The sequence below is a fragment of the Pieris brassicae genome, chromosome 4 (assembly GCF_905147105.1).
Source record: "Pieris brassicae chromosome 4, ilPieBrab1.1, whole genome shotgun sequence".
NCBI classification, from domain to species: Eukaryota; Metazoa; Arthropoda; class Insecta; order Lepidoptera; family Pieridae; genus Pieris; species Pieris brassicae.
Window position 1 is genome coordinate 10,136,294 of NC_059668.1, and position 27,176 is coordinate 10,163,469.

The following is a 27,176-nucleotide window of genomic DNA, read 5'->3' on the forward strand; positions in this document are numbered from 1 at the left end:
CAGAGACACTTCATAAAAAAGTCTACAGGCACTAATTAATGGGATAAATAAAATAAAAACACTTTAAATAAAATAATACAACCAAAAAGCTATTAATGCAGTGCTCCAAACAAATTAGTTTTTATAAAGGGACTTATAACGCATGGTGGAGAAAGTTGTTCCATATTTTTAGTGCGTATAATCTCCATGGAGGGTTTTCTAGATTTTACATCTAATAAACATAAGATTGTTTTTAATTTTAAAAATACATCGTTAATGCATTTTGGATATCAGCCAAATATCAGTGGAGAACCCTAAAAATGTCAGTGACCCTAGATGAGTGATAAGAAAATTATTTCTTGCTTATTTTTGACCTCAGAGTCAACGACTCCCTTTGGATGTTTGATTCTGGTTGCTATAGAGATTTGCCGTATCCTTTGTCAGAAATTTCTAGAAAATATTTTCCACGAATATGATACTGAAGGACAGTGAAGGCTTAATAGTTTTAGCACGAAGCTCTTCAGGGAGCTGGTGGGTTCTAATTCTAAATTTTCTTTATTAATTTTCACCTACCAATCGTAGGGTAAAGGCAAAAATTGTGAGAGAAGAGAGCGTGACTTACACCCAAAAAGTACCCTACTTATTATTAGAAAGATTAAATTATGACGAAACACATACAGAAAGCTGTGGGCCCACCAAAACCCCAAAGGTTGTAGCGTCACTGGTTTTTTTAGATAACGAAAAAAGGAAACATAAATATGCTTCATTTCAACCCCGTTAGCCTTCCCCCTTCTATGTCTTGTACCTCATAAATCTGGTATGAAACTTCTATATTTTTTAATAAACTTACAGTTAATATGTATCTTTAAATATTAACTAAACGTAATAATAATTAGTAAGATCTCTATCAGACTTTATTTAACATCTAGAGGTCGTTATGTATAAGGGGACTTGCGTGTTCACCCCAACACCACGCAACCACAGATTGTAATTAAGCCATAGACCGCCATAGACCACTTCCATAAGTTTGGTGAACGCTAGAGCGCACGAACGCGTCGGACATTGGCGCGCTTTTTAAGTGACATTAAAAAGTATCAAAATGGAGAGCTGCGGGATGAATTGCATAAAATATTTATTAGTTGTTTTCAATGCGATATTTATGGTAAGTTTTTCTATTCTATTATTTATTCTCTAGTCTATTGTCAAACTTATTCAAAAAGTTTTTTATGTGCTATGAATCATACTGTGGATTAATTTTTATTTATATAAGATTTCGAATATCGTTGACAATTTTCACGATCGGAATGAGGATTCAGTCAGTTTATTTTCGTATATGTATATTAGATTTGTAGTGCGTTTATTTTTGACCTAGTGCGTTATCGCGTATTGTGTCAAACACAAACACAAAGTCAAACTCAGACTGCACTAAAATATATAAAAACGTTCCTTTTAGATCTTAATTGTATAATAATAATTTTGGCAATTGCGGTGATTACTAATCTTTGATTATATAAACAAATTAAGATTTTTATAGTATTATAATTAATTTGGAAATAATTAGCCTTTGACGTCTCTGAGTATAGTATGACATTATATGTGAATCATGGTTCCCAGTAATACCGTCAGTGATATGACATAATAATAATGAATTTGCTATGTTCATGATTGTTTACAAAGTTCCTTTATGGGTTAGGTCTGGTCTGTAAATATGTTATAGATAAAGTTTCTTCAATGAACAACTATAAAATAATTTTATATTGAAGCCCTAATTGATTTAAGCGGGAAAATATATTGTATAATATTAAACTTAAAATATTATAGTACTAAACTGACTTTTAACTCAAAATCTAGTTGGCTAAGGTAGAAATTTTAGTATTATTTTTATTACTACCAATACAGGCGGTTATAAAATCGCGTAAGGTTTATACAGCCTTTACACGTGAACTCTGTTTTAATAATTTTCAATTTTTTTTTGCTTTGTTATAAGTGTGCGAGTTCCCCTATGGGCCTCGGTTATTCAAAGAAATGCTTTTAGAATAATAATGTATTAGGTTTGATGTTAATGGCATTATGTAACATCCGGATATTGTATTAAAAATACCTTTATTAATGAGACTTATTATTTATTATGTGAGGAGGATACTAAAGAGGCTTTCCTTAAAACCGAACTATTGTTATACGATTTTATTACGAAGTTTTACTCATAGTATGCGAGCAACATTTAAAAAGTACATCAAAAGGAACGTTTGTTTTGTTTATTGGAAAAAATCATTGGTACAACGTACAAGTTACTTTTAGGTCTGGCCTCAGATTTCTGTATCTGTTTCAAAATCATTTGTAAATATAATAGGCAAGTATGTGATCAGCCTCCTGTGCCTGGCATACGTCGACTTTTTGGGCCTTAGGCAAGCCGGTTTCTTCATAATGCTTTCTCCGTTCGAGCAAATTTTAAATGCGCATTAGTGCACAGCCGGGGATCGAACCTATAACCTCAGGTATGAGAGTCGCACGCTGAAGCCCAGGCCAACACTGCTCCTTTGTTTACTTACCAAAATATATATAAGAGTTTGATCGTGTTAAAGTAAAAGTACTGGTTATAATTCAATCAATATTTTCGTCCATTTTTCGAAGGCTTTACGACCGATTTAACGCTGGTAAAATGAAAATGTATTATACTTCCTTTGTATGTTAAATCGAAGTTCTAATTCATAAACGTCAAAATGATTGACAGTACATTTCTGTTTTTCTATTTCCTCAAAAGGTCATTAGTTAATGGGAAATCGATGACCCGATTGCCACTTTTATTTAAATGTTGTACTGCCTTCCGGTATACGATAATCCGGTATGCCATAATTAATTTATGGCATTTGTATGAAAATATATTTGTACAGTAATGTATGGGAATTGTGTAATTCGCGTTTTACGTGAATGAAAACATTTTCTTTTTATAAATCAAACAATACTAAAGCCTAAAACGGAGGAGGTTTTCAGTCATACTTTCTGTAATAATGATGAAATATAATGAATATAACTCCTGGTAGGGTGAGGTATACTACAAATATTTATGTCTATACAATAAATTCTGGTTTGAACACTAAACCCGACATGGGTAAGATAATCTAAAACGTACGGAAGTCGTACATAGCGCGATCGGAATCCCTTAATCCTAAAATGAAAGTCTAAAGAATGACAGCTGTAGAAATGTATCTGCTTTTGAAGGAAGGACTTTATGGGCGGACTTTGTATATTTGCTGTCATTTCGTACATTTTTATTATCAATGTAATATGTTATGATTTCAAATAATACATAAATGAAATTTTATTGTATTTAATGGAAATCGTCATTAAAAAAGTTTACGACTAATTCCTTAATCAATATTACAAGCAAGAGATGATGTCACTTGTCTCATCACCACTTTGCACAAATTGTGTCAATTAAGCAATTTACTCAGTCCCTGGTTTCATACTGATCTTGATACTATGTAGCTACACGGTCACTGTCAAGGCAATATTTATTTTTTAATAGCCTCAATACAACTAACGTTATGTTAGAAGCAATCATTATTTATTATCGCATAATATAGTAATTTTATTAAAGCGATTTCGTTTTCAATCAAAACGTCATATTCATTAAGACGTTAATGTCTACGTATAATAACATTCCAGAATTGGTTTAACGTAAGATTCTCAACACTAACAGCGTGCGTTTCAATCCTCTTGGATACTAACTATAAAGAATCAATAATATAAATAGTATATAATTCCATAAAAGGTTGTAGCTGAGTTTTTTAGGCTTGCACGATGCTGGCCTTCAAAGAATTGGTACGCCATCCTTTCCTGGTCCTCAATCAAATTGGTTCGGAAATATTTCACTAGGCAGCTGGTGCCACATATTGATGCTGCGCGACATAAACTGGCATAAAAAACGCTCAGTTCTGGAACAGCGGACGCCCGGTGATAAAACTGAAACTGAGTCTTAGCGCTTAGTACTGTATATCAAAATTGTATTGAATTATGATACTGGACTTACGAAGAACTTATTTCTTCGCAATATCTTAAATATATAAAACAAACTCGGGTTTTTCGAACACTTGTAACTTGAGAGCACTTAGACGGATTTTCAAGGGATTTTTTTTGTTGTATTGCATAATTGTCTCCATCCCGAGATATATTGACAGGAAAAAAAATACAATACTAAATCTTTCATAACTGTTTAACATTTAATGTTCATCCCGTCGTAAGCTCTCTACTCAAAGAATGGATTTTAAAAATGTAGAATAATGTTAGTAAAAAAAGGATTGACAAATGTAATGGTTGTCAAATATTTATGCATGCGTTCAGAAATAAATTTTGTGAAAACTAAGGGAAATATATCGGGCTACATATAGGAATCACTGTGTAACGTTGAGTATTGCAATTCAGCGATAGTGAACTTAATATTTATTATGAATACATTGTATTATTTAAATGTAAAACAACTTTAAACCATTGGCTCGGTACACTCAACTATAACAAAACAGAAGCATTGTTAAATCCTCTAATATAATTTTTTCCTTAATCCATATTTTCATGCACACTTTCGCTTAGATTTGTTTCGTCTTCCACAAACACACATAATTATTCTTATTCATCATAATGTATTATTTTTATATCTTTTTTATATTGTAATGTAACGAAGTGTTAATAAATAAATAAATATATTCATATATTTATTAATTTTGTTGAAACTTTGTAAATTTACAGAAGAGCGAAGCTGTCCTCTCACAGGTCTCTGACTTACTAGGGAGGCCTCAATCTGAATTCTATTTTACATATAGCTAAACAAATAAAGAAGTTTTGAATTAGTTTCAGCCATGAAGCTGTTAGGTGAAGTTCGCCGGTTCAGTTATTTTATAAATAACAGTATTATTATGGAAAGGCATATCCTTCGTTGATATAGCCTACCGGAAGCGGATTGCTCATCGCGATGAATAAATCCTTCACAAGGTCGAGCTAGACTAGCATAAACACTACTCCACGGCGATAACATCTGTATTCATGTTGTACCTAGATTGCCTAGACATGTATGTATTACGAATTAAAGTTTATTGCCTAATTAAAGTCCTGGTAATGAAAAATAATCTACTAGTGTTTGATTATCTCGTAGTTTAATACGAATAATTGTTTTTTACACTTTTGTAAACCAGAAACCAGTACGATCATTTCCAATTCGAAACCTTATGTTAATTACCTAGAAGACGTTTTGTGCGCTTAATACATTTGTCTGTTATTTGTTTAGGTATAGAAATGTCTCTGTGTAATTTTTCTTAAATGATTACACAGAAACATTGACTTTACTTTTTACATGACTTTTTAAACGTGGCTTTAAGTCCTGCATTTGTTTCTATGGTTACCATGTCTCCATATAAGTAATGGTATCCATGGTAACAATTAATCAACTATAGGCCACGTATAGAAGGCCATTGACGTTCAATATACAAAGGCACTGGTCGTAGGTGGATGAGCTAATAAAAACAAGTCTTACGAAAGTGACAAAGCGTTTTTAATTTACACGGCTATGTGCTAAAAAGGAAATGAGAAATGTTTAATATTCATTAGGCTTTTAACCTCAGGCTTTGACTCGCATGGGTTAAAATAAATTGATGTTCATTTATAGAAAAACAAATAACATAAGACAAATAAATTATAAGAGATATGGGCGGCCTTATTGCAAACAAGCGATCTTTTCCAGGCAACCCTAGAACGGGAGCGTTTAAGTATTACGTCACGCAAATTCAACGCACGAGATTCTTGACCCCCCTCCATGAAACGCACGATAACTGTATCCAATTGTAAAACGTTTCGTGACCACCCCCAGTGACTCTTTATACCTAAAACTTATTACCTCCATTATGTGGTGTAAAGTACTGGAAAGTCGAAAATAATATTAACAATAAAGCGTAATTCAATCCCCGCCCCGCATCGTAACGTTTTACTGGGGGTGGGGGCTTTCATTTTTCATAAAAATAAATAAACCTGAAACTCAGGTTTCTGTAATCATTCAATCATTTGTTAATCTAATAGGCAAGTAGGTGATCAGCCTTCTGTGCCTTTTTGGGTCTAAGGCAAGCGGGTACATTGGTACATTGGCATTTAATTGATATTTAAAAAATGTGTGCGTGTACTAGTGTACACCCGTAGGAAGTGAAACTTCTTTATGGCCTTATTTTGCGAAAAATGATCTTCTATATGCAACTTTACAGAAATTGGTTAAATAAGATAAAGTTTAACAAACGGCTTTTATTATCATAGACATGAATACAAATAATACAATTATTTCATTTTACCTTTTACTACTAAGATTATTACAGAATTTCATTAATTGTAATAGAATTATTACCATCATTGTTATCGTTATTATATATTTTTGTTATTAACGGCTTCGAATCTCTTCGAATCAGCAGTGGTGCAGCAGTGGAATAAGAAAAATATGACGCGTATCGGAATAATGTGACGCGTAATGGAATAATGTGACGCGTAACGGAATAATGTGACGCGTAACCGAAAAATATGATGGTAAATTCTTTTGCAACGCCGATAAAGAAGTTTCATTTCTAAAATTAAAACTTACACAAGCTTTCACACACTAGTTAAATAATATACGATCATATTTGTAGACATAACCAGTACGCATAAACACGAAATCACCAAAATGGCGTCATCATGACCCAATTCGTGCACCATCGCTTGGACTGGCCTATATAACACATCTGTGGACTAATGCTTTTTTAATTATCTGTCAAACATAAAACTGATTTAAATCACAGTTTTAATTACCAATTCCGTAGTTAATAAACAAAAATAGATTCTAATATTAAAAGGAATCATAATAACTATTATTACTTCATTATTTTTCGTCTGAGGCAAACTAACTGTTGTGGTCTCTGGCAGAACAAAATATAGAAGAAAGACCAGCGCGGCGCTGTGGAACACGTCTGCTCCACAGGCTAAAGCCAGGGCCAGTTACAACCACAACACACACATTTCTTTTTACATTCTTTCTATATATAAGAGAAATAACAAAAAATAATCTTTTTTGATTATTATTATTTTGTGTTTCGTTAGTGATAAATGTTATGTCTGTCTTATAATTAATACTTGATCATCACCTCTTTTTTTATGTAATCTGTTTATTATTTACTGAATACGTCATTGGTCGTCTTTGAAAACTTAGATTTTTAGATGTTTATTGAACCGAAAGCAATGCTCATAAACCCTTATAGATGGGAAGGTTCGGTATTATGTCGCGGTACACTATCCAATATTATTTTCAGTATTGGCTACATAGCAGTGTTGGCTTAGTGGCTTCAGCGTGCGACTCTCATCTCTGAGGTCGTAGTTTGGATCCCCAGCTGTGCACCACTTTCTTTCACACTTTCTTTCTATGTGCGCCTTTAACATTCGGTCGAACGGCGAAGCAAATCATCGTGAGGAAACCGGCTTGCCTTAGACCGAAAACGTCGACGGCGTGTCAGACACAGGAGGCTGATCACCTACTTGCCTGATTGAATAATAATGAAACAGATATAGAAATCCGAGGCCCAGACCTAAAAAGATTGTAGCATCACTGTCACATTTTTATAATGGCTAGATAAAAAATGGCCACATGTAACGTTCGCTTACAACATACCATGTGATTATCGTAGAAACATCTTAATTTACGATTTTTGGTTCAGCCTTCAGAATTACCAGTAAAAAGTTCGTCGTCTGTCGAATATATTTTCGTTTATGTGTACTTTAATGATATCGTGCTTGTGAGGTCATTGGTCTGACGTCGTGGGTTCGATTTCTGAAACAACAATCTTATTTGTGGAATAGAAGAGTTTATTAAAAGCTATTGTTTGATTGTATTACCTGATGTTAAGTGATACCGCCCATGAAATTTTAAAATAAATAAACATTTACACATAGCGCCCGCTTTGGATAGATCACAAATACATATGATTATTACAAACATCTAGCTACCTGTGTAGCTATCAGCTAGAATTATCTTCGTCGCTTTAGGTTTCAGCAATCAGGTAGCACTTCCGTTGACGTTGTCGAAATAACACATAGATCATAAAGGTTGCATATTTGTGAACTAAATATATTAGTTACGACTAACATTATTTCATTCGTGTTACATGCTCACCCCCCATAGTTATTCATACAAATATTTTGATTGTGATGCCATAATAATGACTGTCTATCACAACCACGAATGGTGTTTGTTTATGTATCTATTGTTCTGTTGACACATAACAAGTGTAGGTTTAGAAGTCCCAGTAAAAACTTCGTCGTAAATCGAATATATACAATTATATTTGTGGATGGCATAAAAAAGTTTTTACAAGGTTTTGTGTTTTATAGGATACAAACGGAGAGAAAGCACATGATGTTGTGAAACCACCAAATTTGAAATAGGATCACAGCCGACCCGGCTTTAACAAATTCGTGCTTCTTGTTAAATATGAACTGTGGTTGTAGACAAAGACCTTAGGTTAAGGTTGTATCAATAAGACCAAACCAGTTTGTGTCAACCAGTATAAGACAGAATCTGTAAATACATATATCTTCTAAATTCCAATATTTCTTGTCATATATCCAGGCCATGAGGATTTTGTTAAGTTTGGAGGATATAAATCATAATTACTCATAGTTTATACAATGTCAATAAAATCCTACCAATCTCTGTTCTAGATACTTGGTGTTATCATAATAGCGGTGGCATGTGTGGACATGGGAATGCTGAAGGGGTTCGCTGGCATGGAGACAACGGGCCACGAGACTGATGCTGTGCTCATTGCTGTGGGGGTCCTTATCATTATCGTCGCCGCTTTTGGCTGCTTCGGCGCTTGGAAGGAGAGCCCGAAGCTGTTATATATAGTAAGTATTTATCTAAAGAATTCCGTGTGGTTCTTTTCTGTTAGTTTTAATACGTGACTAGTCGTTTTAAAATTTCTGACGTTTGTTTGTTTATAAGACAAACGAGCCTACGGGGAAGACATAAAAGGCAGTTACCGCAGCCTATGGACACCCACTGTGGATGCTATACCGTTTTTTGAGGGAGAAGTAAGCTCCCCTTTTCAATAACTGGAGGCCGTATTTGCCTTGGAACACTTTCACCGGTGGAGCGAAACAGTCGTGCGCATAGCGTTGACTTGTTCTCGTTGCCGCGCATCGTTCATTATGTTCGATGCTATTGCTAGACTATTGTGTTGTTGTGAGAGAGATATTGTATGGAGAATATCACATCGGAATTTAGTTAATTTTGCTTTTTTGTGCTGTGAAATTGTATTTTATATACATTTTATATTAAGACCTCCACCGGGAGCCAATTCTACAGTTCTAGTATCTGTCTAACTTTTTCTCAAAATCATATTAATTTAAATTAACATATAATACTTCTTTACAAATTATGAAGAACGTTAGCGATGGGAGACTCTTGTCTAATCTGTATTGTCTATTTTATAAAATATATTTTGTATTATTTCGTTTTAAACGAAGCATTTGAGGCCGTTCATTGTGAAGCTTTGGCACATTTAACGTTAAATTCCGGTACTAATTCCCGAGGCCAGGCAACTAAAAGTGATTCACGCATTTTTTTTAAAGATGTTTGGTTTTTTTTACGTACTAGCTTACATCATTTATGGTCGATATCGTAAATAAAAATGATAAATTATTTACGTTGTAGGACTCGCCCACAGTGCCGTGTCATTGCTCTATAAATCCCATGACCTAGATATATATATGGGTGTAATTTTGTTACAATGACCTGGTCAACGTGTTGCAGATCCATTATTTAAAGTATACGTTCTTAGGAATTAAGTGTATAAAGTAATGTTATAAAATGAATAAAGTTATACAAATATCATACAATATCAGAAATATCAATCATCACAAAAGAATGGATCTTTGCATCTTTGGGTCAATTTTTCCTGATAACTGCAACGTTTTTAAGATAATCGATGAATGAACCTGGCGTTTTTTTGCTGCAATTGTTTGCAAGTATTGGTAGAATTCGAAACCGATTTTAAAGTTAACTTATGCGCATTTAAAGACAATGTATTATTATCACTACCAAATACCTACCTTTTATATATATAGTATATATACTTATATATATATATATATATATATATATATGTACCTGGAGGAAAACGGACAGGAGACTCAACTGATGTCAAAAGATACTACCGCCCAAAGAAAAATTGCATGAGGGCTCACTAGGGCGTTGTCAGCCCCTTAAGAATTGGTACGATCTTTTCATGAAGCACTCTAAGTCGAATTGGTTCGAAAATACTTCAGTGGGCAGCTGGTTCCACATAGTTGTGGTATCTATGTATTTATTATTATGATTTTCGAAATAGGTATTTCACTTTATGGCCGCAGTAAGACCACTAATTCTCATTTTTTGATTCTAGCAATAAATATTAAATGTCCAATTTTTCAGTTTGTGGGCCTTTTAATACTGATCATCTTACTGGAGCTATCTGTGGGTATAGCAGCGGCGGCATTAAGACCACAAATCGAAGGTACCATGAAGACGCAGCTGCGAGCCTCGTTCATCAAAAACAAGTCCACTAGAGAGGAGGACTCAGTTTACAGGGAATTTTGGGATAAAATTCAGAACAATGTACGTTTGTTTTATTAATATTTCCACTTTATATGCGTTTTAACATAGCATTCATATTCGCTTTCTGCTGTCAACCTATTTTGATGAAATACTGTTGGAACTTAGAAAAAAAAGGATTTAAATTAAGTTACTAAAGATTGTTATTATTAAGAAACACTAGCGAAGTTGTGTATTTAATAGTTAGGACCAATGCACCAAGAAAAATGCACTTTTGAAAGTCAAAATTACAAGTTAAAAATATATTTTTTTAATTGCTCTAGTTGCCATTTCCAAAAGGTTGCATATGGAGAAGTATACCATCCATACTTAGTCTTTTGAAGTTTTTCCAATATTTTGTATATATTGATTTGATAATTATATTTGGAATGTATAGATAAAAGACTAACTATAGAGGATATTTATTATAACCAAAACTGGCTTAGACTATGTAATTGTAAGTTAAGCTAATTAAAAAAGCTTAAATTAAATATATAGTAGCCATGTGAATACGAGGCAATCCAACTTCTTGAAACGAAACGACAGGTATAAGACGCCTAAAGAGAACTAAACCTTTCGAGTTAATAAGACTACTGTAGTTAATATAAGTGCAAGTATATATTTCGGACACATGAACATAGTGTCCAAACATGAACACTAAGACTGTTAATGAACATTACCTTAGTTTAAGTGTTGTAGAAAATTAAGTCTACATTATATTTTTAGCCATAATTATTGTGTAGGCTAGATTGTTATTCATGTACAGTCGCACTCTTTTTTGTGAACTTTATTGTAATAAAAAAAATGTAAAGTATCTAACGCACAGAACTCACTATATACAAACATTATACATTAATTTCAGATGTTATTTCAAATACTTTAGTTGTAACGTTCAATCACTCACTCTTTGCACTCTTTCTTTTCACTCTCACAGCTGGAATGTTGTGGTGTGACCGGCCCCGATAACTACGTAGCCTCTGAGCCTCGACTGAACCCCTCGTACAGCTGTTGCCCTCAGGATGACTCCGACCGAGCTGTGGAGATCAAACGATCCGACTGCATCTCACTCAGTAAATATTATCAAGAGGGATGTGAGGATAAGGTTCTCAGCACTGTCCATAGCGCGGGACTATCCGTCATTGTCTGTGGGATACTGTTTTGTTTCTTGGAGGTAAGGGATATGTGATAACAGTAATTATACAGATGCTATATATTATCTTTTTATATTGTTACGAGCTAAGGGATCGGATAGAAATTGCCGTAGATTTATTCAAGGGTTTATTTCTTGGTAAATCAATGAGGAATTTATGGGCACAAATTAACCGCAGAGATGCACTAATTACACACACAAAACAATCACTAATTACTTCACTTATGCACACTTTACACTGTAATTTATCACTTGTATTCACTTTGTTCGCACTTTATCGCTTCGGTGTTTTGCTCTTGTTATCGCATTCCAAACTAAAGGCGACTAGTCGCGTTTCGGCTCGCTTATATATCCCTGGGAATAATTCTAAACAATATTCGAGAACTTTCTAGGCGGGCTTGCTACTGAGTAGCGATTGCACAATTCTAGAACGTCCGCACTCTTTGTCTCTTTCGCAAGTTGCTCCGTCCTTGTCGTACGGCGTTCTAGAGTGCTCAGTCTAGTTTCGAGAAAGTTCTGATCTTCTCTCTCTCTCTCTCGTATCATTTCGTCCTTGTCTCACACCTAGAAAGTTCGGTCTAGAATATTCCTTCATCAAAGGGGTATACCTAGGCCTGAAAACGCCTGAAAACGGGTCTCCTGAAAACGGCACCAATCGGCTACACATGTTCTGAAACTGACTGAAAAAAGGTTTCAGCTTCCTGAAAACTAGGGTAACATTATGGAAATTACAATTTTCTAATATGTGATTGACCCTCTCCTGAAACGGTCAGAAACCATATTACAGCCTGCTGAAAAGTTCTCTAAGTAGTGGAAAAATCTAGAAACATTGCAGTCGACCCGTCTTCGTAACAATATTAATATTATTATCTACACTATCGTGTGATTCATATGAAATCAGCTTACAACCTTTTCTTCGTGATCGCTTGTTGATATAATAGGCAAGTAGGTGATCGGCCTGTGCCTGACACACACCGTCTGTATGTATTTTTGTAATAAATAAAGGAAAGGAATACTTATTGTAGAAATCGGGATACCTCAATGCCAAAAATTCGGGTGTCAGCCTCAGAAGACTCAGACGAACATACAGAAATTAGTGGTTTCAGCTGCCTAGTATATTTTGAATTCTTAACGATTCCTAATAGTTTCATCAGTTTTTCCTTATCAGTAATCCAAGCAATTTTCTTTATCATGCTACTAGTCGTTCATTTTCTTTTTAGAGCTTCTACTTAAAAGTAAATAAAATTCTCCACAGACGTTTAAGTAGCTATAAAATACGTTGCAAAATCTATGATATACTAGGTGTACTTAATATTATTTTTTTACTTAACTTACCTTATTAGTATTAGTACAAATGGAAAATTTTGCTATACCGTTCGCTTTTCCTGAATAAAAACTGCTATTTAGTTTTATTTCGTCCAATATTTCTCTCTATAAAAACGTTCCGTTCAAGGAATAAATTAAAATACTCCAATTGGTCTTCGAGTTTTTTGAGTTCATTGCAGAAAATGATTTCACTAAATATTTTGTAATTTTTTTCAGATGGCCGGCATAGTGTTGGCATTATGGCTCGCTCACTCGATCAAGAATGACGGGAAAAGTCAGGAAACGGCCTAATTAATAAATACGATAGCTTTTCAATGCACTACACTTAAATTATACAATATTGTAAAACGGGAATAAAAGTCTCTAAATTGTTGTCTTGAGAAATGTTTTGCAATACGAGTCGTTGTTGTTTGAAATTGTCGCGCGCTAAAAGACTTATTTCCAATTTATTCGGAAGTTTTAAAAAGAGTTTAATTTTCGAATAAAATATTTTGGTACAAATTTTCGCTAAAACAATTTAATCCTACAAAAACCGTGTTTTTTTTTATTAAAAACAGCGCTGGTACTCTGTACTGTGGTAATGCGTCACTGTCATGGATATTAGTATTGCCAGTAAACAAAAATTAACCATTATAAGGGGAATAATTTGAAGTATATGTATAATTAAGACTTTGCGATTGTAATCAACAATACGGAACAATAAGGAACAGAAATATATACATATTCGTTAGATTTTTATTAGATGTTGGTAGATAGTATTTATTGTAGCCACAGAGAAATTACATGACATTTCAAAATGGCGGCGGTAGTACCAATTGCAGCCGCCGGCCAACAAATGGATGTGTATTTCCAAATGTCAAAAACGATTACTATTTCCATTGGAGTATAATTTCACTATTCTATCTACTCTTTCGTCTCTTTTTGTCAAATTGTGTTTCCGCTGCGATGAAAAGAGGCATTTTTATTATCTACATTAGTTGTTTTAATAATGGTTATTTGTGTTTTTAAACCTTTTCCGTCTTTTAACGCGCGAAATGCGTAGTATTTTCAGCTTTACGAGATGCTCTCTAGTGTTATTTATATTTTTATATTAAAATACTGTAACCACCTTATAGATTTAAGAACTAACGTAAGTATTTATTTAATTAAAATTTGGAAAATGTGGGAGCAGAGCTTAATCGGTAATATATTGTTTTATACGAAACCAATGAACTAAAGTGCGTTTATTACTTATATATTTTTTTTAAATATTAAAATTGATACTGTTTTTTTTAAACCATTGGACAAATTATCAAGTCGTATTTTTGTCGTAAAATTCAAATAGAAAATAACGTCGCTAAAAAAAAATAGATAAGCTTCCTAGTCAAACTGGGGTTTTCGTAAGATTGTAGAGAAAGGTTTTGTAGGCACCGCACACAAGCCACTAATAGTATATGACAAATCACAGCACTTTATCCTCGCGCCACGTTCATAGAATCAGGCTGAATCGCACCAATACGACTTAGGGGCCTTCAAGAAAAGAGTGTACAATCCTGAAAAGCCTCCACATTCGTAAACCTGCAGGTGTCGGTTGTATGGTCGGCATGTAAGAACTTGCTAGTTTGTGATTTGTTTTTTTTTAAATTATTGTGTGAAATCGTCATTGATTCTATAAGCGTCTTCCCATTAGAACAAAAACCCCCACTTTCTACTGTATAGTTCTTAATGAATTTCACAATTTGTTTATTTATTGTAGAAGTTAAGTTATACATTGAGTCATGACTTGGAGAGGTTTGAGTAAATTTAATATATAAAATTACATATAAGAAGTGAAACGGTCACACCAAATGAAAAATGTTGAATTTTAATATCAGGATTCAATAATAGGAGTTCACATAATCTCTTTTCCAATATTTGCTTGGGATGAAGGTATCTGTTTATTTATTAAATCTTTTTAATTATCGACTTATTTCCACTTAATTATTACGTCAAGTACCGTTAAGAAGGCAAATGGAAGAGACTAGCTGCCCGCGACGGAGATAATCCTGTGGGATAATTCTCTTTTATATACACATCCATTTTTATTATGAGTCTTCTTTAGAAAGAAAGAAAGACTTGCAAGTAAACGTCTAGATTTAATTTCGATTTTGTACGTCCGCTCTAGTTCCTGTATCTGCGATTTGTAATATTTTAAATAATTAAAACATATAATGTGTCAGTTTTATTAGTGTTAAATCGATGTTACATAGAGTACATAGAGTTTATTAAATAAACTATCAGTGTTTCAAATAACAACGCTTTTTATTGTGACTTTGTGAATATTCTAATATTGAACACATTTACTTACTTAAATTTAAAAGTTTTAACGTGATCATGATAAAATTTGCTGCCCTACCTAAGTTTCTACTTTCAGATATTTCGACTACAGCGCCCTTAATCTGTAATTATCAATAGCGTCTACGATACCGATAATGTATGTCAGATGTAGATCTCTTAGCTGGCGAGCATTAAGGTATATGATTTACTCGTATTTCATATTGGAATTAAAGTTCTTTATGAGTTAAGGTCGGACGTTGCAGAGTTTTTAAGCTACAGGGGTTTCAGTCAGAGAAAATGATCGATACTATCACTTTAAATTTTTTATCGACACTTTTGAAGCTCTCTTAATAGGAAACACAGCACTACCATGGTGGCATACCATTTTTCTGTCAGTCAGCCAAGAGTGCATTTCATATGTATTTTATCATCATAAAATAATCTTTAAAAAATCGTAACTTGAATGTCCAAGATTTTTGATTTTCTTCCAAGGTTTCTAAACATCAGCCTTAAAGACACGAACAACTTATATAGAACTGTTTCTTTTTTTTACATTTTTAAGGAGATTTCAATTGACAAAGCAGCGCCATGGTGGCCGATGTGGTGTTTAATATTCCTTACAGTATAACTATCGCTATAAAAAAGTCTGCCACATGAGATGTCATGTCAGAAAACATGCAGATAGTTTGTCGTCCAGCACTCTAGGTATCACAATATCCGTTTTTTTAACTAACTCCGTTGAATGCATTGCACATAACTTTCCGCGGCGCGAGTCCTTTGTGCGGGAAGGTTATGTGGGACTCGCTATACTAAAACCCCAAGATGCCACCAAAAACCGCCCCAGGCGGCATGCGGTAGCAGCAGAGCCTTATCCGCTTCCCGACACTCGCTACGACAGTTGCGTCCGCCTCTGCACGCCCATTGGTCGTTTATGATAATACAGTAAGTACAGATACCGGCAAACTTCTTAAACATTAAACAAGGGAGTGAGGGAATGTTTGCGCATCGTACACAGCGCTGGACACAAACGTCAACTGATTTGCCAATCACGCGATCGACACGTCACTCTTCAGCCGCCGTGCACCCCCCCCCCCCCCCCCCCCTCCCTGTGATACCAGGTAACGACATTTGTTCAAGATGTTTGCCGATCTGTATCCATTAGACCAGGCTGTTTGCTTGAAGCGGTAGGGGATATCAAGTCCAATGTGTCGGTAGCGGTGTCGTAGCGGTTCTGTTACCTTGAGAATGCGTGGAACTAAAAATCATTATTGAGATCGTCATCGCTGTTATTATCTATTGAAAGTTACTGTACAAGGGCGCAGTTTAATGTCTGACTCAAGAAAAAGTATATTTAGCAGCTTTCAGTGCCTCACACTTATAAGCTTATATCTTTTGGACTTTCATAGAGGTCGGCCTGTTCAAGTTTCAAATAACCCCAAAAAGCCATCAAAAACATAAGTTCTAAAAAAAGAGTCTCGCAACTCAGTTCTTCTACCGTAAAAATATGTGAGATTTATGTAATGCTTAATTATACAGTTTTCTTTTGTCTTAAGTTATTACGTAATTAGCTAACCTTATAACATCTTATAGTGACCATATCAACATTAAAATTATTTTATGTCTTAAATTAAAAGATCGTATAGGCAATCACATGAAAAAAACATTGTATCTCGCAAGTAAGTAATCAATTACATTATTGTGCGAAATTCAAACTTCTAGAATTATCCATAAGAAAGTTATATAAATCGAAAAGGATCTAAAGATAGGCCGATTTTCTTGTACACTATTCTTCCACCACTATTATCGGTTCGACATACAAGCGTGATAACGATAAAAATTACAAATACATCTTAAATTAATAACATTATATAGGAGAAATATCGCCCGATAAAAAGTACTTACAGATATATTGGTCCCATGCAGCTTTCCGAACTTTTAAAACTACAATAAAATACAAAATTTAAACTAATCAATTGGACGACAATATTCAAGCTATATTTTACATAATTATATATTGGTCGCTGTCACTTAGCAGAGGTCGTCAACGCAGCCACTAAAATGGGTATCCAAGGGCTGAGATGACATACCACCAAAACTCACTAATTAAATAAATATACTACTCGTTTATCACAGAATACAGCTAGTTCTCAATTCATATTTTATACTTGTGTTCTTAATTTGTAAAGATAAAAGACTTAAATAGAAGAAACCTATTCAGTGTTAAGGTGAAAGAAAATTATGTAGTTCTACTAGTATTATGTGTGAGTCAAAATTAATTTTCGAAATGAGCCTGCAGTGTTTGTTGAAGCTTCCGCCGCTCGCTCGCTACTCCTCTTGCCATGAAAATTGCCAGTATGATACAGACGATCTGAAATCAAAAAAACCTTAAAGAGATTATAATCATCAGAATATGTGTTCGTTCATAAGTGTTTCTTGAAGTTTAAAAAACAAGATGAAGCTTTCAGGTAATAGAACGCGCTTGAGTGATTAAAATATGAATATCTTACAGGTACCAAAGTTTAAAAGGTTTTTAAATCCTTCATTAAGTCGGTCGATAATTGATCATATATATTAAGGACGACGATAAGGACATTAAAGTTGGTAACTGTATTGTACCCTAGTAAGTCTGTAAGAATAAATAATTGATTTTCTTTGACTACGAGTGTAATCATAAAGATAATAAGAGAATAACATAGTTAGTAAACAGAAACAAGTAAACTCGTAACGTAAATCGAACATTTTAATAACAGAAATGTTGTAATGAAATTACATATAAAATATGTAAATTCAAAATATACATACCTCAAACAAGGTGAAGATTATACCAGTGCTTATAAAAATATTTCCCTTAAGAGCCTTCTTTTGTCTCAACACTTGCTCACACCCCTTCTTGTAGTACGACATATCAGCAAGGCAAGTCGAATGCAGTTGGCGTCTTGCTCCACCCTGTCTAAGCGGATGGGCTCGGGAGCAGCATGAATCCGGTATTTCAAGATGTATGATAGCATAGTCTTCGGGTCCATCGACGCCACAGCATTGGTTCTGAAAAAAAATAAACATTGTCAAAGCTCTTAAAGAGCGGGAGAGAGCGGCTAGATCTCTTGGCGTTGCGTAGAGATTTGGGGTCACTCTGCATCTTCTACCACACTTTCCATGTAAAGTGTTCAGAGGAGTTGTTCGGATTAATACGTATAGTAACTTATAGGGCCTAAAAACATTATACTTCTTGCGCAACAGTAGTAATTATAAATAATAATAAGCTTTTATTCATCCTATTGACATCTTAATGAAATACATTTAACAAAAAAAGATATAAGTAAAAAAAATTATATTCCGGCCCTTGTCCGGGAGAAGGCCTCCTCCGACTTTTTTGTATTTGTATTGTATTTTGTGCCATCACAATCCAGTTTTTTCCCGTCGGCCCAACGCTCTATTGGTCTGCCCTTGTTGCTTTTTTCCTTTGTCCAGTCCATTTGGTTACTGTTTCCATTTCCACAACTTAACGGATAATTCTTTTTTTGTTTTTCTTCGAATACATTCACTTTTGTGTTTGTCGCATAATTTAATTCCGAGAACACTTTAACTTCCGAGATTTTTTTCCCGTTTAGTTTTGTCTCAACAACTATGTGTAATATACCTTATCCAATTAAATACATTTTTTTCTCTTCTCACAGTGGTTGCCTAGAAGAGATCGCTCGAAAGCCATAAGGCCAGTTGCCCTCCTTTTAATTTAATTATGTTCAACGCAGTGTTAATAAATAAATAAAATACTTATTTCTATCGCACGCTGGCACGACTGCATAAACAGTAGTTATTAGTAAGTGCTTTGTTAAGTACCTAAAATCAGTAATATTCCAAATGGAAGAGGTCTTTCGCGAGTTACGCTAACACACACACACACACACACACATATATATATATATATATATATATATATTTTAGTTAATAATTAGAAGCATTTACAAAATGTTAGCAATCATTTAAGAACAGTTTCATAAACCAATTTAGTTTTTTTGTTAGCATTAAACAAAGTGTTTCATTTAACAATTAACATATCAAGAAGAGCTGGCAACAAATAAACTACTGAAAGAAATATTAAAGTACCTACCTCAGACTGTAAATGATCCCAAAGAGCTTGCAGATCGCCTCCCTGGTCATCAGCAGTTGAGTTCCTATAGAACTGAACCCTTAACTCGTTTCCACCTCCCATCCAGGCGCTCAAGGCGGCGCCTCCGACACCAACCAATACTTCCACTGATAAAAGGAATATCAAAAAACAGGCGTGCTGAAATGACATGAGAATAATATTAAATTATACTTATATATACAGTGTAGAGACCAAAAGAGTTCTCTTTCGATATAGTAGTTATGCTCAAAGCCACCATAGGCGCTGTAAGATTTATATATAAATAAAACAATTCTACTACTGTTAATAGTGGAAAATTAAGTTTAAATGAACTATAATCTCCAATACCACATAAAGAATCTTGACATTCTCCCTCAAAGCACCAATACATCCAAGAACAGCTGTGACCAGTAGACCGAAACCCACGGTGAGAAGGAAAGACAAAACAGCAGGAGAGAGCGCTGACTGATTCTCTGGACGAGACTTTTTATCTCGCATGTTGACGACGCATATCGCCATCAGCACAAGACCGAAGAACTAAAAATTATAAACATAGTGTTAGCCTAGAATCATCACAATGCACAAATTGAATTTCTTTTTGTTTTCTAAACCGGGCTAGACTCAAAAATCGTCGTTTTATATAAACAAGTTCATTTCAATACTTGAAAGGCCGGCAACGCACTCGCGTGCCCTCTGGCATTGAGAGTGTCCATAGGCGGCGGTATCACTTAACATCAGGTGAGCCTCCTGCCCGTTTGCCCCTGGTACTATAATGAAAATGAAATAACTTATCAAAGAGATAGATCCATGTTTTAGGTCAACGCCTATAAATGGTTGTAGCGGCACTGAAGTTAGAGTAAATGATCGATATGGTTAATAGATTCGTATGGAAACCCGCTTATATTAAGTAATACACGTACATCCTTGTTTATTACGTACTTTATTGCACGTAATAAACAAGGATGTACAGTTAAAAGAGAAAATGCAGCCGCCACAGGATTCCCTGTCTCGTGGGCAGCTAGTCTCTTCCATTTGCATTGTCTATTGTATCTTATGACAATGACCTGATTGTACGTCCGGTGGTGGAGACTCCGAGAGACGGTGGCTAGCTCCTAGGCTAGGTCTCCTGTTACAGAGGCCAGTATCTCACATACACTTCCAAATGTTATCACCTTAGTTTAATCATAATAACCTTCTATGTATATGTGAGAGAAGAAATAAAGATTATTATTAATTTATTATATTATTTATTATTTGACATAATAATGATGTAATCACACAATCAATTACATAATTCAACAGTAGTGTTTTTTCCTTCTAATTTAATTGTATAGGCTTTATTTATATGGAAAAACTATTTCACATTCATATAGTTTCGTTTGTTCGTTCGCAGTTCCGTCAGTACATTCTGATCTCTTGTGCGTGTGTGGGCTTATTCGAAAATGGACTCAACATTGATTATATGTTTTAAAAAAATACTTAATGTGCTTCGATAACAATTTCCCGGTGGAAAAACCTCGTCTCTGTCCTAAATCCTATTAAGCTTTTTCTTAATAGAACAATTGACTTTTTAATATGCAAAATTATGAATAGATTTGGAAATGCCATACAAACTCTGCTCCATACTCTTTGTACGTCCCCGTTATAAATTACATGTTGAAAAACAGTAAAATTGTTAACTAGACTTGTATTAAAAGAAATTTAAAACACTTAGTAATAAAGACAAAGCTTCATGAATCGGAGCGCGGAACAATAAATAATTGATTGAAATCGATATATGCCATTATAAATTCAAGCAGCCTTAACTGTACGAAGTAGTTTCTTGTATAGGTATATACTATACCTATTGTAGACGAAACTCAAAAATATACAAAGTATATTTAGTATAGTTGGCTATCGTTCAGACACTTCTAATCTAGATGGAAGCCATTTCCGTGGAAGATGAAAACTCTTCACATAACAAAAGAATTTTGAGAATAGATCCAATTTAGAATTTAGAATGAATAAATGAAATGCTTAAGTAGGTAAATCGAAAGTAATATTAATTAATTTTGAAAAAAGCTTTAAATTGCTGTCACGACTTTAAAATGTCAAAACACGAATTTTCAGTAGGCCAAAACCATTAAAATTAAATAAATATTTACTAACACAAGCAAACATGAAGCAACAGAGCATTTTATCTTGAAATACCGTGGGTATCGTGGTGTTCTAGCATTTAGTTTGCATTGCATCTAAAACCGTGCTGTTCTATGTTCTATGAAGCGTATTTATCCGTCGTGCGTATCATTGCTTTGCTAGTCAACAATAAGATACCCAAGACATCTAAGGAAACTCACAGCTTACGCAAATCTTCATTTTAATATGATTATAATTCTTTATAAATACTTTTAATTAATATTGTTACTTAAATTACTACGATGTTTTAGATGAAATATCATATTTTAGACTTAATAAATTATATTGAGGTTTGCTTTAATTTACAACAATAATGTAAGAATAATTAATTACCAGTAAATAAGCATAGAATTTTTTTTTATATATACACGCATCTTATAGGGCATTTAAACAGGAAAATATGATGCCATAAGTACCAATGATTTAGCGAACATATATTGTATAGACATTTAAATTTAAAATCAATTTTGCAAGACTATTTTTTATTATAATCGAGTTTTTTTATACAAACACCCACTGCATGCTTCATTGTCATAAAAGCTCAATATCAAATTATATATTATTTACTTCATATTTATTTAAAAATATAAATAGAAAAGTACTTACAATAAAAATGATATTAAACAGGGTCAAAAAGAATTTCATACAACGAATGCTACGCGGTTTCATTTTGTTTTGTTTGATTAAAATTTTAAAATATGTGTAGTTTAACTGGCGTGACTCGACAAAATGAGGGTGGTATCGATCATTGCAATGTGTACTATTGTTGGTCAGTAAGCGTATTGTGACGAGCGGAGCGAATAGCGAATGTTGGAAATATATTACTTTTTTGTGGCTCTTCTTTTTGACATATGGCCTCGCAAATGCCAAAAGGTTGACAATTCGACGTATCATATGTTATTTTTACAATTAAAAGAATTTTAAGCTGAATTTCATTTAAAATCATTCTTTAGACTGTCAGATGAAACCTGAAGGATAATTAAGTGGTTGTGACAATTTATTTTGACTATGATTGTTGAAAAACAATTTTTTTGAAAAATAATACGGAAACAGAGCAAACAATGGACGTAGAGAGAGTCTACATACCTGTGCTTTGTTATAACAGAGCGATATAAGCTATTTATCAAATTATTATTATTATAGGCTTTAAATATAAAAAAGCAAGCAATAATATGAGCACTATTTATTGAACAGGTAATATTATTATTTAATCTGTATTGCTGTAGCACTTCAGTATTCTGTGTAATAGAAACTTTTCTTTAGATACTTGCTTCAAAAACGCTAATCGCTCCGCTCAACACAATGCATCACTATCGAGGACATGGGAATACAGGTGGTTGTTTCCCCACAACTTACCTTGTGATTTGCAAATTATATAATACTAGCTTATTGTCGCGTTTTGTGTTTGTAATTATTTGGAAACTGGCATCAACCAAGGCACTTAAGTCCAACCAATACCGCGAAATGATCAAATATTTCATGATGAGGCCAGTTCTACTTCATCACTCGACTTTAAGATAACGTATGTATATTTGTAAAGGTCGAATAGGTATAATGAGTTTATAAGTTGCTCTGGTCGCATTTTTGAATGGTCTGTCTGCGAAGTCGTGTCTGTATATTGACTTTCTTATCATTTAACGGGTGTGTTGTATTAAATCAAATAACTCAAAAGTATATCTAAACTATTATAGGCTATGTCACGCGAAATTATAAGTCATGATATTATGCTCTACCAATCACAAACGAACGCAGTCTTGCGTCTTTTGTTTAATATTTTTCGTTCGGGCTATAACCTGCATAGGTGGCGGCAGCATTTAACATCACATTACGTATATATACTTCAAATGATTGCTAGTAATTGCTGGTAATTGAAGATCGAAGGGAAAAAGGTTGAAGCTTCTTGTAGCAATTGGAAGTACATATAACATATATGTTGTTTATGGTTCCATAGATTGAGATTAAACATAAAAATATTCAGCAATTAAATAAAAATAAACATTTTTCATAAATATTGGATTATACCTACTATAAAAAATTAAATAAATATTTTTTCATAATAATAAAAAATTAAATAGAGATTTATTCATTTAATACATGACAGTTTGTCTATAAATGTGTAATCTATTTTTGATATTGTTCGCCACCCACATCGCTAACAGCATCCCAATTGCCTGAAAAGATAGTTTTTTATAAGACAAATATTATGCAAAGTACTTTAAACACATTTCGCCTTTCCACTAAAATTGTATTTAAATAGTTACTAGAAACCTCCCAAGACTCTCTTAGGACCTAAGAAATGTTTAAACAACTTCCTTAATAACCTTAAAAAAAGTTGAGTGGCGTCTCTTTCCTCGTTAGAAGTATATAAACTTCAATACTAAATTACTCGCGCCTGACACTTTATTAAAGCAAACTTATTAAACGTCATAATTTTAAACTTTCGTTGCAACATTAACAATTTGATTAACACGCAAAACATTTATTACAACTAGGCGTATGAAAAAGGCACGTTTGAAAGTCAAAATTACAAGTTCCAAAAAAAATAATGACTCCAGTTACCCCTTTCCAAAGGTAGTTTCATATGGAGAACATATTACTCAATACTTACATACACGCTTTGAAAGACATTAAATTTTTCATATTATATCAAACTAGCGGTATAGGCGTGAAGCATAACAAACAAACTATATGTTTTAAAATATAAAAGTTATAAAGAACCTCAAACCAGAAGCTGGTCATAGCAACACCCTGAAGCCATTCAGAGTCAGACCGAAGTACACCAAGAATCTCGCCTTCACATCCACCAGCGAAATAGCTAGAAGCTCTGAAATTTTATTTCTTTAAACGACTTCAGACCCAGACCACGAAACTTTACAAAAATCACTCCAGCTGCAGTAGTAACACGTAGTCTAGTTTAAAAAAGATTTAGAATTAGAGACTCCATTTTTTATCATTCTCTCATATATAAATCGGTTGCCCTATCGGTTTAGTAATTGCCGTATTTGACTACAAGTGACAGGAGAAGACAGTATGCTTTCTTCGAATACCAGTACGAATCCCGGGTGCTGCTTAAATAACCAATGCTTTTTCGATTTCTATAAGACGCAATGTTTAGGATGAGCTCATAAAGTCAGGTAGTCCTGCGCCTGATACTGCAGTACTCTAGTCATGTCAGATACTTATGTCCCATCTAGATTGGACACGTTTCCAACTCCTACTTTATACTTACTCTAAGCAAGCATTGTACAGCATCATCTGAGCGTAGTCCGTTTTAGTTTTATACGTATTTGGGCAACAAGAGATGGCCACTAGTTTGCCCATAGCATGATAATCTTCTGGTCCATTTAAGCCACAACATTTGTACTAAAACCATTATAAATATAATTTTTAAAATTTTAATTTTAAAAACATAACACCAGATGTATCACAAATCGACTAAAAGCCATAACTAAAATTGTTTGTACTGTGTATGATAATTATATAGTAAAGATAATTGTGTGTGTGTTTCTGTGTTTTAGTCACTAGCGATTTGGGCTGAGTCTGTCATGCATCTTACAGCAGTTTGCAGCTGGTCCCATAGTTTCCTGTGCGTTTCATCAGTTATTTTCTTGAAGAAATCCTCTCGAAGCCACTCTAAGACCCTAAATTCAAGACTGTACCGTTGCACACCCACGAAGATCACAACAAGAAGCTCCATAACCATCGTTATCATTAATAATCCGATGTACTGAAAACAATTTTAACTCTTATTCTATAAAATAAAAAACGAAGCTAGCTGTGGTCCTCTGTCTCTTTATGACATTGTGAACTCAATTTGACCGAAAAAGATGAAGGAGAGTTAAGGAAGGCTTAGTTTTTATGAATATTAATATCATTAATAATTTTGATTTGTTTTAATTTAGTTCCCACCGGTCCATGTTCCTAATTTTTGACTTTCCAGTGGACTATGAGAAAGGACTGCTAAACTAGATATTATAATAGTATGGAATCCTAAAAGCCTTATTTCGTACTTCCAAAGATAAGTAAGTCTAAGCTAGACTTCGTTTTGTACTGTATGTACAGTATTTGTTATATATTCGTAAAAAAATACTGTTTTTGGTGTAATTACAACAAAGCTACTAAACTCTCTAAAGCCTGGTAGCTCTTAGCCTTCTAGCGTTGCTAGGTTCCAAGTAGATAACTTCAAAACCTAAACAAAAATTCGATTATAAAAATCATACCAAATATAGTATCTTAACGTTGTTCCTCAGTGTCCCAACAAGACCAAAGGTGGCAACTGATAGAACAAGCCAACAGATGAAAATCACCACGATGTCTCCAATATATGTACCAGCATCATACTCTTCACCGTATTGCTTCAGCACTCGGGTGTCAGCCACCGCGAAAACGAATGTACATAAGGCTATGAGCTGGAAAACATTTAATGATTACGCCGTGGTTAAATCGAAGGTCTCGCAGCACGATTTTGCGTTTAAGCATCAAAAGGCAATGAATCCACTCTACCGGAGTATTTTTTTAATATTAATTTTCCTTACCATATGGATGTCTATAAGTGAAACTCATTGTAACAATTTGATTAAACGAACGATAAATTACGTGTAACCAATGTTCATGAAATGAATATCAATGAAAATTCTGTCATCAACGAATATCGTGAGAAAAGGGTATCTTAGAAACCATTCGATATTTTTTTAAGTACAGAGAGCTGATGACTTTCTTGTACATAGACATCAGCGAAAAAGAAACAGTAGCAATTTTTTTGTATATAATAAAGGGCCAACGAGCAATCGTTACGCCCAAAAAGGGCAGTCAACACCGCCCATAGACATACACTTTCAGTGGGTGCGTTGCCGACCGTTACACGACCGGCCACGAGTACACTCTAAGCTTAAATAGATGGAGGTTGTATCTTAGGGAAGTCCACCGGGAGTCAATTCCGTAGTTCGCAAAAGTTATTCATATATTTATTTATAAGTCTAAAAACAAAATTTATGCTTAAAAGATACAAGAATTACGTCACAAAATTTACGCACATATATTAGAACATTAAATTTCAAACAAAGGAAAAAATAACACAGGCAAAAAGTAAAAAAACTAAAACTTACTAAAAAACTTATATATTAATATTTTTATTTTTGTTAGTAATTAAGTTGTAAACTAGACTATTAAAGTTGGAGCGAACTGTAGATTACTTATAAAAAAACTCTTTGTTCCAATTCTAGTATTACAGCGAAAGGAAAATTTTGCAAGGTCAATATGGTCATAGTCATCAGTATATTCTTCGGCAAATAAGTTGGATGCAGTTATTAGATGTGCAAATTTCCCGATTGATCCTAAAATTTACGGACTTATAAAGAAAAGAACGGTCCACAGAGGTTTTAGTGCTAAACATAACTTAAAAACCCATTTAATTCAGTTGGCGATTTATAATAACGTTAAAAGCTAAATAGAGCTTGCATGTTAGAGATCGCTATTTTTTAATCGTTTGATAATTC

The 27,176-nt window shown here is 33.9% G+C and overlaps 2 protein-coding genes across 2 annotated transcripts; one reads left to right on the forward strand and one right to left on the reverse strand.

The window, feature by feature from the left end:
• Nucleotides 1-993: 993 nt before the first annotated feature.
• Nucleotides 994-15,341, forward strand: LOC123708791 (23 kDa integral membrane protein-like). The gene is made up of 5 exons (XM_045659682.1): nucleotides 994-1,141; nucleotides 8,698-8,883; nucleotides 10,451-10,633; nucleotides 11,544-11,780; nucleotides 13,302-15,341. Exons 1-5 carry the CDS (start codon nucleotides 1,079-1,081, stop codon nucleotides 13,374-13,376), a joined length of 744 nt encoding a protein of 247 aa, XP_045515638.1. The 5' UTR covers nucleotides 994-1,078; the 3' UTR covers nucleotides 13,377-15,341.
• Nucleotides 15,342-17,652: 2,311 nt separating this feature from the next.
• Nucleotides 17,653-22,392, reverse strand: LOC123708345 (tetraspanin-18-like). Its single transcript, XM_045659021.1, has 5 exons — nucleotides 22,288-22,392; nucleotides 19,855-20,043; nucleotides 19,489-19,665; nucleotides 18,183-18,422; nucleotides 17,653-17,748 (listed from the first exon to the last, which is right to left on the reverse strand). The coding sequence occupies exons 1-5, from the start codon at nucleotides 22,348-22,350 to the stop codon at nucleotides 17,653-17,655; spliced, it is 765 nt and encodes a 254-aa protein (XP_045514977.1). The 5' UTR covers nucleotides 22,351-22,392.
• Nucleotides 22,393-27,176: the final 4,784 nt, after the last annotated feature.

What these genes read in the sequence shown, in the direction of transcription:
- LOC123708791 (XM_045659682.1), top strand. Translation starts at nt 1,079, where the DNA reads ATGGAGAGCTGCGGGATGAATTGCATAAAATATTTATTAGTTGTTTTC. An exon ending in GCCCGAAGCTGTTATATATA is followed by an intron (nt 8,884 to 10,450) that starts GTAAGTATTTAT and finishes CCAATTTTTCAG; the next exon opens with TTTGTGGGCCTTTTAATACT. An exon ending in GGGATAAAATTCAGAACAAT is followed by an intron (nt 10,634 to 11,543) that starts GTACGTTTGTTT and finishes TCACTCTCACAG; the next exon opens with CTGGAATGTTGTGGTGTGAC.
- LOC123708345 (XM_045659021.1), bottom strand. Translation starts at nt 22,350, where the DNA reads ATGAAACCGCGTAGCATTCGTTGTATGAAATTCTTTTTGACCCTGTTT. An exon ending in TGTTTAATATCATTTTTATT is followed by an intron (nt 20,044 to 22,287) that starts GTAAGTACTTTT and finishes TATAATTTTTAG; the next exon opens with TTCTTCGGTCTTGTGCTGAT. An exon ending in TAATCTTCACCTTGTTTGAG is followed by an intron (nt 17,749 to 18,182) that starts GTATGTATATTT and finishes TTTTGATTTCAG; the next exon opens with ATCGTCTGTATCATACTGGC.